At 40.0% G+C, this 11,687-nt stretch overlaps 1 protein-coding gene across 1 annotated transcript; it reads left to right on the top strand.

The window, feature by feature from the left end:
- The first annotated feature begins 1,568 nt into the window (after positions 1-1,568).
- On the top strand, positions 1,569-5,475 carry LOC103777756 (chromosome unknown open reading frame, human C17orf67). Its single transcript, XM_008945320.1, has 3 exons — positions 1,569-1,623; positions 2,240-2,340; positions 5,359-5,475. Exons 1-3 carry the CDS (start codon positions 1,569-1,571, stop codon positions 5,473-5,475), a joined length of 273 nt encoding a protein of 90 aa, XP_008943568.1.
- The last annotated feature ends 6,212 nt before the right edge of the window (positions 5,476-11,687 follow it).

Below are 11,687 nucleotides of genomic sequence, written 5' to 3'. Positions count from 1 at the left end.
GCACTGCGTGTTCCTGTAGTACCCACCCTCAGATTCGTTCTGTCCTTGCGGGTTATACTGCAGCCCCTGCAGCAGTTTTAAAAAACCACAGCCGCTATTGGGAACTACAGGGATTCACGCTTTCAAAACAGCTATCTTGAACAATTACCTAAATCCATAAAACACACACCGGAGTTCTTAGATTTTAGGCTGACAGTAAGTGCCAATGAAGTCTAACAACACTCGGGTTTCCCCAAGTCCCACAGTGGGACATCAGAGCCCTGGAACTGGCCAACCCCTGAAATGCTTCACTGCCATTAGCCACTGTGGCTCCCGTCCAGCCCTCACGCCTGCAGCACTCTTCATTTTAGCCCATTATTATGCCAGATTTTAGGAAAACTCAAATAACTGGGAGCAGTTGTGCCACCCCAGCCTGGCTGGCTAAGGAGACGTCTCACTGGCATTCACCCAAGTGAAGGACACATGGAAGGTGTCTGTCTGAGGGAGTGTGCACAGAGCCCCTCTCTCTGACCTGCTGTTTGATTTCTTCAACCTTTCTGTATCTGAACGTTTCTGAGACCCACAGCTCTGCCAGATTTCACAGCCACTGGCTGACTTGTGCAGATGTGGTGGCACACACAGAATGAACTCCACTTCTTTAGGAAATAAAGAGGCACAAATGAAGAGACCTCTGCAGTGCCAGGCTGGCAAACCCCCGAGGTACAGGGACGCGCTGCACCTTCCCCTGGGAGGGGAAATTACACCCCTTGTGCGAGGCCTGCTGATGAATTCTGACTCCTTATTTCATACGCTATATTCAAAGAGACACTTCTGTCTTCTCCTGCAAACTAGTGATGCCAGTGCCATACATCCAGCATAGTGCTGCTCAGGAGAGGTCCGGCCAGTCACACTTCTCAAGGTAGAATCTAGCTGTTTGCAACAACATTTCCCAACCCACATTCTTACTTCATGCTATGTTCACTAGTAAGGACATTTATAATCCTGTTTTCTACTAACTCGGCCTGACAAGAGAAGAATTATGTGAGTTTTCTTTTGTGTGCTTCTACTAATTTGATAAAAAAATATCTCTGCTAGGTTTTTCAGCAAGGATAATTTGGCTTTGCTAAAGTTAACCACATTAATACACGCTTCTGTGCTGGAATAAAATTAGAGACCAGTTTTACAAAAAGGTCCCTTTTGCATCTGCCTTTGAGATCAACAGTCAATAACGGTCAATTGTTTCTTTTAAAAAACTTTCATTAACTATAGGCAGCCAAAACTATTGCTTACAATGCTGAATGTAAGGTGATGCAGTTTATTTTCACAAATTTAAAATGTCCTGGCTAACTCTGGAGCCTGAAGTGGAAAAAAAGGCCTTCTATTCTCTTTCCATCAGGAACAGAGTTATGCTGAGAATGTGTGAGCAGATAATAGCCTAATTCAGAACTTCAGGCCAGATGTCTTCACCATCATACTATCACTCAAATTAGTTAAAGCATAAACAAACATTTGTGCCTGACGTAGCTACTTCAAATAGGCTGATGCTCAGTTGGTGCTCCTCATTTTGGAACAGAGGAAGCAGAATCAAAATGCAGAAGTTACTTGTGTTTGCCTCCTTTCTGGTCCTGATGACCACTTTTACAGGTAGGTGTTTATCTATAACAAACCTGCTTATGTACATACAGCTGCAGACCATATTATAACAGTATTAGTTCATCAGTCTTGTATTTTAGTATCTTCATATTTTTAATACTGAACTATTTTTACATTGCAGGCTTTCCAGTTATTTGATTTTGTAACAATCATACTACTGTATTAAATATTTTACTCTCTACATTACCACACTAGTCATTTGTTGTAAAACCAAAAAGTTTAATTTTACTAGCTTACTGTTTTAATATTATTTTACTGAGGTCCTGCAGGCTAAATGTTCAATGCAGTTGCTGCTTTGTAACAAAAGCCTGACTCATTACTGTGAAAAATAAAAAAGTAAAGCAACACAGAAGAGAACAAAGAGCTGGAAGAGCTACTAACGTCAGTGGTTAGATGGTGCTGTCATATTCTCTCATTTTAGAAAGTAACATGAATATGTAGGGTTTGCTTCATACAGGTAGAACTATCCCCTGGGAAGGGGCTGGAATGAAAGAACACTTTGTATATAGACAAAGATCAGGTTTTGAGACATTTCATTTTACATCTGACAGATAAAAAATTAACTTTTTGGTAATTTCTGATCTAATTTCTACTTTTCTGTCTTTAGACACTTCACCAATTTTGACTGAAAAAGATGCCAAACAGCTTCTGAGAACTCGTCGTGAAGGCAGACCAAGAAAAGCTGGTTTCCCTGATGAACCAATGAGGGTGAGTTATGATATTTGTTTTTAAATTACATTAACTAAAAAATCCCACAACACCAAAACCCCCTGAATATTTGTGCTTAGTATTAAATTTTTATACATTTAATTCCAAGCAATATGTTATGAATGTCACCCTTTTAAGCAGCAGAGTTCTTCCATTAAATTAAAAACCCCCTTTACATTCTTTCAATTTCTGTTAAGTAGCATCCTGTAAGTGCTGAATATTGCTCAGGAAATGTATGCTTGCAGAATGTGGAAATTATTTATCATGGTTCAAAAATGCCGATTAAATTATTGAGAAGAAAGTGACTTTTCATTTATAGAAATGTGGATTTCATCAGGTTGTTCCTGAAAAACTAAATAACAGGAAATGTCTTCTGCTTACAGTACATTCTGCACTCAAGGCAGAAAGGAGATGTAGGTGTCAGTGGTCAGCGTGGAGATTGAGGCATTTCTGAACTAGCTTTTAAAATCACTTACTTTCCTTCACTTATTTATGAATGCTCCAGACAGGATGGTTTGTTGTGATATTGGGGAAGTTTTTAGTTGCTAGCTTAATGCAACAGCATTGGTTTTGCATGCAATATTTACATTTATTTATTTCTAAACCATATTACAACAAAAGAAAAAGTAAAATAATTAAAGAGCCTTCTGTTTTACTTGCTTTGACAAGATGTAACATATAATTCTGCACTTCTCAAGAGGTACTTAAGGTATTTCAAAATTACTGCCTATTTCTTTCCAAAGTAAATAAACAGTGCTAAAATTACATGTTTCTGAAGAGGCAAAACCCACAGCAGCTAGAAAGCTCACAATAGATTGTGCATGTGTGATGAATAGAAGTGGCTCACTTTAGGAAGGTGCTGAACACTTCTGAACTCGGTAGGACATGAAGAGCACTACGTACCTTGCAGGACTGAGCTCAGCATGTGCCAGGCTCGTGGAGCCAGCCCGTGGTTTCCCCTTTCCGAGGGTTGTTGTGTAGCAGCCAGAGAGAACCCTCACGCCGCCCCGACACGCGCTTCTTCCTCAAGTGCCACGGCAAATCAAAGCTGCCACAGAAAGATTGCACCACGCTTGCTGGCAATCTTGGGCAATCCAGACTGCACACCAGAGCCAAAACCCCGGAGGCCTGGGCTGCACTGCTGCCCACAACGTTCAGGACTGGGTTGGTTTCTAAGCTGCTGTTAAATGAGCCTTGCAGTTTTTGAAGATTAGTGGGAATACAGCTCCCATCTAGGCTTATGCTCTAACAGACCACCATGATTACTACATGTAATGTAGTAAATATATATTAAATAAAAAAAAATCACAGTAGAGAAGTTGGATTAATTCCTGTATTACAGGACTTATATGCATACCTATGACGGTCTTAGTCATATGGTTTAGTTTCAGTTAGTCCTGTGAGGAGCAGGGAGTTGAGCTGATGATCGTTACAGGTCCCTTCCATGACCCATATGAGATGATGGGTCTATGGTTCTGTGGTGCTAGGTGGGGAGCAGAGGGAGCCAGGGCTGGAGCAGTGTTGGATCACTGATCTCAGCTGCTCTGTCCTTGCCACTTTCCATCCTACCACAATTAGCAGCAAAGATTTCTTGAGACATTCCCACTTTCTTCCTGGCTCCCCCCAATGACGCAATGTGGCTTTCTGTAAGAAAATCCAAACATAAGACTTTTTCTCAATAAATGTCAAGGTTTTCAGTATAAAAGGAAATATCTTACGACAAAAAATCCTGTCCCCCCTGCCGTGCAGAAGGTGGACATTTTCCCTTGTGAATGAGGGTGCATGGCTGCTGTATCCCTGAGTGCAGCCCCGCCACCACTGGAGGAGGAGAACTGATTTTGTATGGATTCTTTGTAGCAGAATGAAATGAATGCTGGGATGAGCCCACCTCTGTTCATCTATTTTAAGGAAAAGCTGTTTGTATGAGGCCAGATCATGCTGAGCTGGGGGAATTTAATTTGCAATTCTTTGTGACACTATTTGACTTCCACAGTGCTGCTTCAGCCAAAAAGCTCGTTCAGTTGCAGACAGCAAGATCTGCCATCTCTGGTGATTTAAACAACCTGTCATTTATGTTATCGACATGCTTTAATCCTACTTTGACCGAGATCCTACTTTTTATCATGGGTCACCTTCTCAGCCATGTAGCCCCATTCTCTGCAAGTTCATACTGGAGTCTCAGAGGGATTTGAGCCAAGTCTCCCTGTGCTGTGAGGACAGAAAGCACAGTAAAAGGCAGGATACCAATGCTTCCTGCTGGCACCCAGTGTGCCAACCCTCTGGTCAGCACAAAGAGCAGAGATCTGGATGACAGCAGGAGTACTTGGCCAGCAATGAGGGTTTATGCTACGGCTTCCACTCCTGCAATGCCTGCTGTGCAAAGCCACAGGGGTGTATTTTGGAAAAAAGGTACCTAGTATTCACAAAGCTTATGAGCCCACATGCACTGGGACTGTAAATTTTTAAAAGTACATTTTGTTTCTGATGGAGGCCAAGTTTTTGGTACACAGCCCACTTCAGTTAGATGGCTTGTTGCTTACACCAACCCCCTATAAATGAATATGGAAATCACATTATGTATCACAGAAATCAGCACTGGTGCATGCTACTTGAACCCTTCAGAGTACTGCCTTGTAATCCTATAAGGGGTTAAAGATTTTGAGTCAGCAGGAGTCAATTCTCAAGAGGCTACAACAGATCTACCTGTGAGAGCCCTTCTGTACCTCAGGACCAAAAGAGGCTTCTGTGTTGATATGAAGAAATGTATATGTAGAATTCCTAATTTTAAAATATTGTTGTAAACTTCTTGCTCAGCACCTTTACTGATCTGGATGGTGATGTCATTAAGTATTGCTAAGTTGGGGCAAGCTGACTTGCACCTCCATTTTACTGTATTTGATAATTTCTAGGGGCAAATGTATTGCTCTTATATAAACTGTAAAATTCTCCTGCTTCATTGGCCTGGCATTAGCCTTGAGTGATTGCATAATTAAATTACTACTTCTTGTCTTTAAATAGGAATATATGCTTTACCTCCAGCGTCTGGAGCAGAGGTCAGAAGAACAATTCCTTGAGCACTGGTTGAATCCATACTGCATCCCCCACTGCAACAGGGATTTAGTGCATCCAGTCTAATGGTTTTGCCTCCCTGCAATGGGTATATATCTTTATTATTATATTTTTATATATAACATTTTACAGTGCATATTTCTTTCTTCGTAATAAAAGGCAGAGCCACAAACTGGAAGAGGAGAGAATAAGCAATGGCTGGAGGAAGGACCTTGGGCTGGCACCAGAGCAGTGGCAGGGAACATAAGTGTCCCAGGCTTCAGCTGCAGTGCTGTGGTTCTGTTCATGGGAATAAAACATTTGGTTCTGCATTTCTCTGCTACATGGATATAAGCTGGTGACCACACAACATTCTTATTAAGGTTGCTTCAGACTGCTCCTGTTTCTTTCCCATCTGCTTGTGCTCCTTTTCCAACTCATTTGTTTAAGTCGTGCACTCATTCTCTTACTCTCAGTAGGACTGTGGCAGGATTAAACTCCTAGTTGTCATCCTTGAGAGATTTAAGATGCATTCTGACCTCCTAGCAGCTGAGCCTGTTCTGCAGTGCTATAATTTACTAGCTGCTGATTTTTTAAATGGAATTCACTATTTAGTACACATGCTGTTAAACATTAACATAGAACATTTTCGCAGAGGTTGCATGGGTTATTAATTTTGTTTATGAGTTTCAACATCAGTCTAATAGCATCATTTGTGTTATTGCCTCTGTTTATCATATGCATCATAGAGTTCAATGGGAAAATATACTCCAAAGCAAAGTTCAGACACCAGGCACTACTCACAAACCAATTGGTGACAAAATGACACACCCCATGAGTACTCCATGCACATTAGCTTTGTGATATCGTCATCCTTTTTTTTTTTTCTCCTTGTTTTGCATGCAGTATCAACTTATCACTACATTTAAAAAATGTGATGAATTGAGGTGAGGAACATACAGGTTTGTAAAATGTAAGCATTAATCATAAACTCTTCCATTTACTCAGCAGCCATCTGTGGTGCCAAAAACCCAAGAAGACAAACCTACATCCGTATATTTTAGAACAGGATAAGCCTTTTTAAGTAGAATACCGAGATGGTGTCTGTCAGGTCTAATCTATTTCGAAAGAGGAATAGCTTATCTGGTTAAAATTCTGCTATCTATTTGTACCTGCACATATCCAAATACCTTTGAAAACCTAGATGTTGTGGTAGACTTCAGTGGAGCTGTGTTAATCCACAAGACGCCAAAGGTCTGAAACTTATTTAAAAACAAAAACAAAAATTCCCAGATCTTAGCCCTAGGAGGTAAGTTGGCAGTTCTCAAAAAAATCTTCCAGCAGGGACACAGTTGAAAGCTGGCTCACTTACCTATTGTAGTTCTTCACAACAGCTGCTCTGTGAAGAATTAATGTCAGTAAAGTGCTTAAATGATTTGAAGCCCTCTATGTGTTGTTAGTATGGCTAATGTTAGCATGTTTTAAAATGGTATTTTCTTCTTTTTCTGCAGATCTCATAATGGGCTCTGAAGAGGACAAGATTCCTGCATTGGCTACGTGCTCATTGTAGAGCTGAACCACTTTCCACTTCGCAATCCAATGCAACCCCAGTGCTACAGCAAAACTTCCCAGTATAGATGGCTAGATATGTTATAGACCACCATATATCTTCTAGCAGTAATGGTTGCATGCATGAATAAATAAATCAAGTTTCCTCCAGTTTCTGAGGCATGGGCAAGAATGAATCACTGATTAGTTCTAGAGCATGTTTTTAAGAGTGTATCTGTAGACTGTCTGAAGCGAAAGGAACTTGGAGAGGTCCATAGAAATTGGAGAATATGAACATGAAGAGAAGACCAGCTTTCTGGACTTTGGAGGAATCTGTAATTACAGCATTCTAGGTTAAATAACAACATTGTATGAAGACATAACATTTATGCAACACTAATCTATGTTTAATTGCCTGATGAGTATTTTGTGTATTGTTTCATAATAAAATCTTGATTCAAATCCACTTTCTTGTTACCTTAGTCTCCCATACTATATACTGACAAGGATCACTGGAAGAGTGGCTCAGGATTGTGAAGCACTAAGAAAACATGAGAATACTTTCCAGGATCAGCAGCTGGGAGGCACTTTGGTGTGCTCTAATAATTATGTAGTTTCTCTGCACAACTTTTCCCTTTACTTTATAATTCTGTCGTGTTAGGCACAGGCATCCAGCCATCCCTTTTCTGCCTCTGTGCCTTTATAACTTGTGCCTTGGTATACAATATCTCATGCAGTCAGATGGTGAGCATATGATATCTGCAAAACAACATGAAAAAATGTCTTGATGGCTCTTGCATGACTCTTACTATCTGTAATGGCAACAGAATTAGTTAGGAACAGATCAAAGTAACTTTCAAAGTTCCTCACTACAGTCATACTGAGAGCCTGAGGACTGTAGCAAAATAATTCTATGAAGATACATAAGGTAATTATTGCTGCAACAGAGCATTTGTTAGGCTGAAATAGATCAACGGTCCTTCTAGTATACTTTCCTTCCAGTAAGGGAGCTCTCCTAGACGATTCCAAGGAAATAATTTAAATCTCAAAGCACCAAAGGCTTGCTTTCCTCTACTGTCAAGATAAATTCATAGATTAAATCTAGGAGTGTAAGAAGTATAATCAGGCTGCTATTGTGTGCTTCATTCATAATACTCTCAATACACACATCTCAATTTGCATATCTCTGTTGAAGTTAAAGTCATTACGTGATATCTTGGCTCTTTTTTCTTGCACAGCAAAAAATTCATGTCGATCCCAATGATGCTAGTTTTCATCCAGTGAAAGTAAATTTAAGTACTTCTCTGAAATAAAAGAACTCTCACCCAGTTATATTCAGTCGTGAGTTAGATAATTAGTAAGGTTAAACAGCTGCTTCTAGGTCTACCTCAGTAACACTGTGCTAATCCTAAAGCAAACACGTGGAATAGAGATTGTTGTTTTTAAGTTTGCTTTTCCACATTAGGGCTGAAGGATCTCATATAAGTATTTCCAAAGAAAAGTTAAATATTGTCTAATTTACAAGGACAAAACTAGAACCATAGAAAGGTGAAGTACCTCCAAGGCCCCCATTCCATGTTCTCTCCTACTTAATAAGGGAAAAAAAAAATAAATGGGTGTAGTGTTAATAGTCTTTAGCCCACATTTGTGTAGGGTTGATTCATCTAGCCAATGGGCAAAGGAGCAAACCCATAGCTGCACTCAGATTCAAATCAAAACTACTATATTAACGGTGTTCCTAGAATTCTAGCACTTAAACTTCTTTAAAAAGTACTGTCTCTTAAAAGTATCTGCACTTCTGTTCTGTGGTAGAACTGATCATTGAAGTACCTTCTGGTACATCAAGACAAGAAAAACAGCACACACCCTATGGGAAAGTTTGGAACTGAGAATAAAGGGAGAAAAAAAGGTAAAGAAAAAGAGAGAGAACAGAAAATTATGACAGTAAAGAATAAAAACCTAGACTGAAACCTGTCAGTGCCTCTGTAATCCTGTGATCATGAAGATCATAGCCACGACATTTGTTTTTAAGATATCCAGCTCTTCTGCCAGATTTAAGCCAAGACCTCCATTCATACAATTAATTTGGGCCCTGAAAGTAAACAGAGAAATACCCTTCAGCCTACCCAAGAGACAGCCAAAGAAGAGGCCATCACAGCACAGCAGAAGTTTGCTCAGCATTGGCAAACTCTGAAGTCTAACAAGAGAGGGAAGGCCTGAGTGTGACTACTTTAGACAATTACCATGGGTGTAGCAACCCTTCATCCTGCTTATTATACCCTTCTGTATGTCCATAAAATATATACAATCTTTCACATGTAATGTAGTGGACTAATAAAACCCCAGGATCTTAGTGTCAGGTATAAATAGATTAACTGAAGCACTTATTATGAGTCAGCAGTGAGAGAATTCATACATAATTAGCACAAAATGTTAACACTGCATAAGGATTATACTTAGTTATAGCTACAGAAATTATGTAATTAAACTTTTTTCAGAGTCCTTCAGTGTGGCTGCTCTGCTGTGTTTTTATTCTCTTCCTTTACACATGTCATTCCTTCAAAGCCATGCTAGGCTTGAAATCATGTGAAGCTGAACTAGATCAAGTGTGTTCAATGAATAATTGGAGGTTAATTTTTGTCCATGTCTAAAATTTTGGGGAAAAATGCTAGACTTCTATACATGTGTGCAAATCGTTAGCTCACCTACTGAGTGAAGATTTACAATCATCTGTATGACATCAGGTAATGAGAATTTGCATGTCAAAGCCATGAGATGGCTTAATATAATGAAAATAGGAAACCCAAGTGTTCTGAAAGTTATGTGCTGAAGATGGGAAAGCTGGCAAAATGTTTCATTTCCAATTGCTTTTACAGAAAAGGATTACAACAGACATGGGAAAATCTTTCATCTATGGAAGAGAGAAACATATCATTACCTGTAATCGTTGACTTGTTCTACGGTCTGTCAAGCCTGTTTCCTCAGCTGAAACACTGCCCACTAGATGCCACTGTTTCTGCACATAAACGGCATCGCAGCTCGCGATGGCCATTGGACTCAAACCACTGCATCCTTCTCCTCCCCTGCTTCTGCACTCCTTTTCTTAAAATATTTAGCTCAGATGATTGAAATAAAAAGTAACTTCTAAACTAGAAAAAACCCACAGCCCTTTAGCAAAGTGCTGATTTATTCCCCTCTTTGGATCCAAGACTGCTGTGAATGCAGCTGTGGGCGTGGTGCCTGCCTGCTGCTGTGCTGCTCCCAGGTCCGCCATAGAAAGAAACAGTTGAAAGTTTTTACACAGCACAGTGTGGTGGCTTGTGACTTTCTACTGTCTGCCATTCAAACAGATCCTAAGGAAAGGATTTTGTGTGTTTGCAGCAGCTCTTCCCTCTCACGGTAGGTCCCATTTGATCTAACTTCAGCAACCCCAAAATGTAAGCAGTAGACTAATTGGTAAAAGCATCACTCTTTATGGCATGACATTATCTCATTATGTTTATTATCTTTAGCAGCTTGGGAGACTACGTTAGGTGCTGTACAAACCTGTACTGAAAAGGCAGACAGAAATGTAGTACCCCTCTAGAAAGAATAGATAAATAACATCAACTCCAGTTTAAATACACAAGAACTCAGGGAAAAGAGACAATGGCTGGAATTTTTGAAAGCATCAACTTCTTCAGCAAGGCCAAGACTAAAAAGTTATAATAACAGCCAGATAAATAGTACAGGAAGCAGTTCTACTATTGCCACTAAGCAATTTGGCAGTTCAACTAATTGGCTATTTCTGCCAGACTGCCCCTTACCTTTCAGGAGAACATGCACAAGAAATACTAAGACTGAAATTTCCAAAAATTTCACTGAAAGCAAGTCAATCACTTGCTTTATTTGAAATTCACTACCACAGTGGTGAAGGTAATGGAAAATGCAAAATTAAACTTACCAGTTTGTAGTTTAGATGGCACAGTATTTGCCAGCTTCCCCTGAAGGCCAAGCAGGTGAGTGCACTCTTCCCTTCCCAACGGCAGCACCGCTTCTCTGGAGCACTCCTGAAAAGGGAACTGGAAACACAGGGGCAAGCAAATGCCTGTAACAATCTGAAATGAAACAATGTGTGTGGAAATGGTTCCCTGCAGTACTTTGGGGCTGCTTTCCCCTCCCTCCCTCCCAACAGTTACAGCCTTGTTTTGAATGTTACAATCTTGCTTTAAATGAAGACTTCCGCCACTCTGTCTCGTGAATGAATGCATAGCTAACTTCAGAAGTGGTGCTGTGAAGTTGGGTTGATTGGCTGTGTCCACTGCAGTAGGAATCCACCTTAGCTTCTCAGTAAAAATTGTTTTTTAATGACTAGGGATCAGAGTGGACAGTAGAAGGTTATCTGAGCCTTTTATGGTCTACAAAGAGTAGGAAATCTTGTGAGAACTGTGTCTCCTGATTTTTCTGGTATGTGACCAGAAATGCTGAGTGATCTGTCTCCTTTCTGGCATTTTAATCCTCTTTCAGGTCTGGGGGTAAAGATGTGTACTAAAATGAAACACAGTAAAGGTTCAATGAACTTTGAGCTAATATAACTACCTTTATTCTATCAAATAGAATTCCCAGCCCAGTGAAAGCTCAATGTGAAACCAGAAGTTTGAAGCACTAGTATTAATCCAAATCTCAAGCTCATCTTGGTACTTCCTGTCCCTTTTTTCAGGATACTTCAGTAAATGCTGAACAGTTAAACATTTTTTTTTTCCTAAAAAAAA

This window comes from Merops nubicus, unplaced genomic scaffold (assembly GCF_000691845.1).
Source record: "Merops nubicus isolate BGI_N331 unplaced genomic scaffold, ASM69184v1 scaffold28998, whole genome shotgun sequence".
NCBI lineage: Eukaryota > Metazoa > Chordata > Aves > Coraciiformes > Meropidae > Merops > Merops nubicus.
The sequence above is the reverse complement of the archived record's forward strand: the minus strand, read 5'-3'. Positions and strand labels throughout refer to the sequence as shown.

What these genes read in the sequence shown, in the direction of transcription:
- LOC103777756 (XM_008945320.1), top strand. Translation starts at nt 1,569, where the DNA reads ATGCAGAAGTTACTTGTGTTTGCCTCCTTTCTGGTCCTGATGACCACT. An exon ending in CCTGATGACCACTTTTACAG is followed by an intron (nt 1,624 to 2,239) that starts GTAGGTGTTTAT and finishes TTCTGTCTTTAG; the next exon opens with ACACTTCACCAATTTTGACT. An exon ending in TCCCTGATGAACCAATGAGG is followed by an intron (nt 2,341 to 5,358) that starts GTGAGTTATGAT and finishes GTCTTTAAATAG; the next exon opens with GAATATATGCTTTACCTCCA.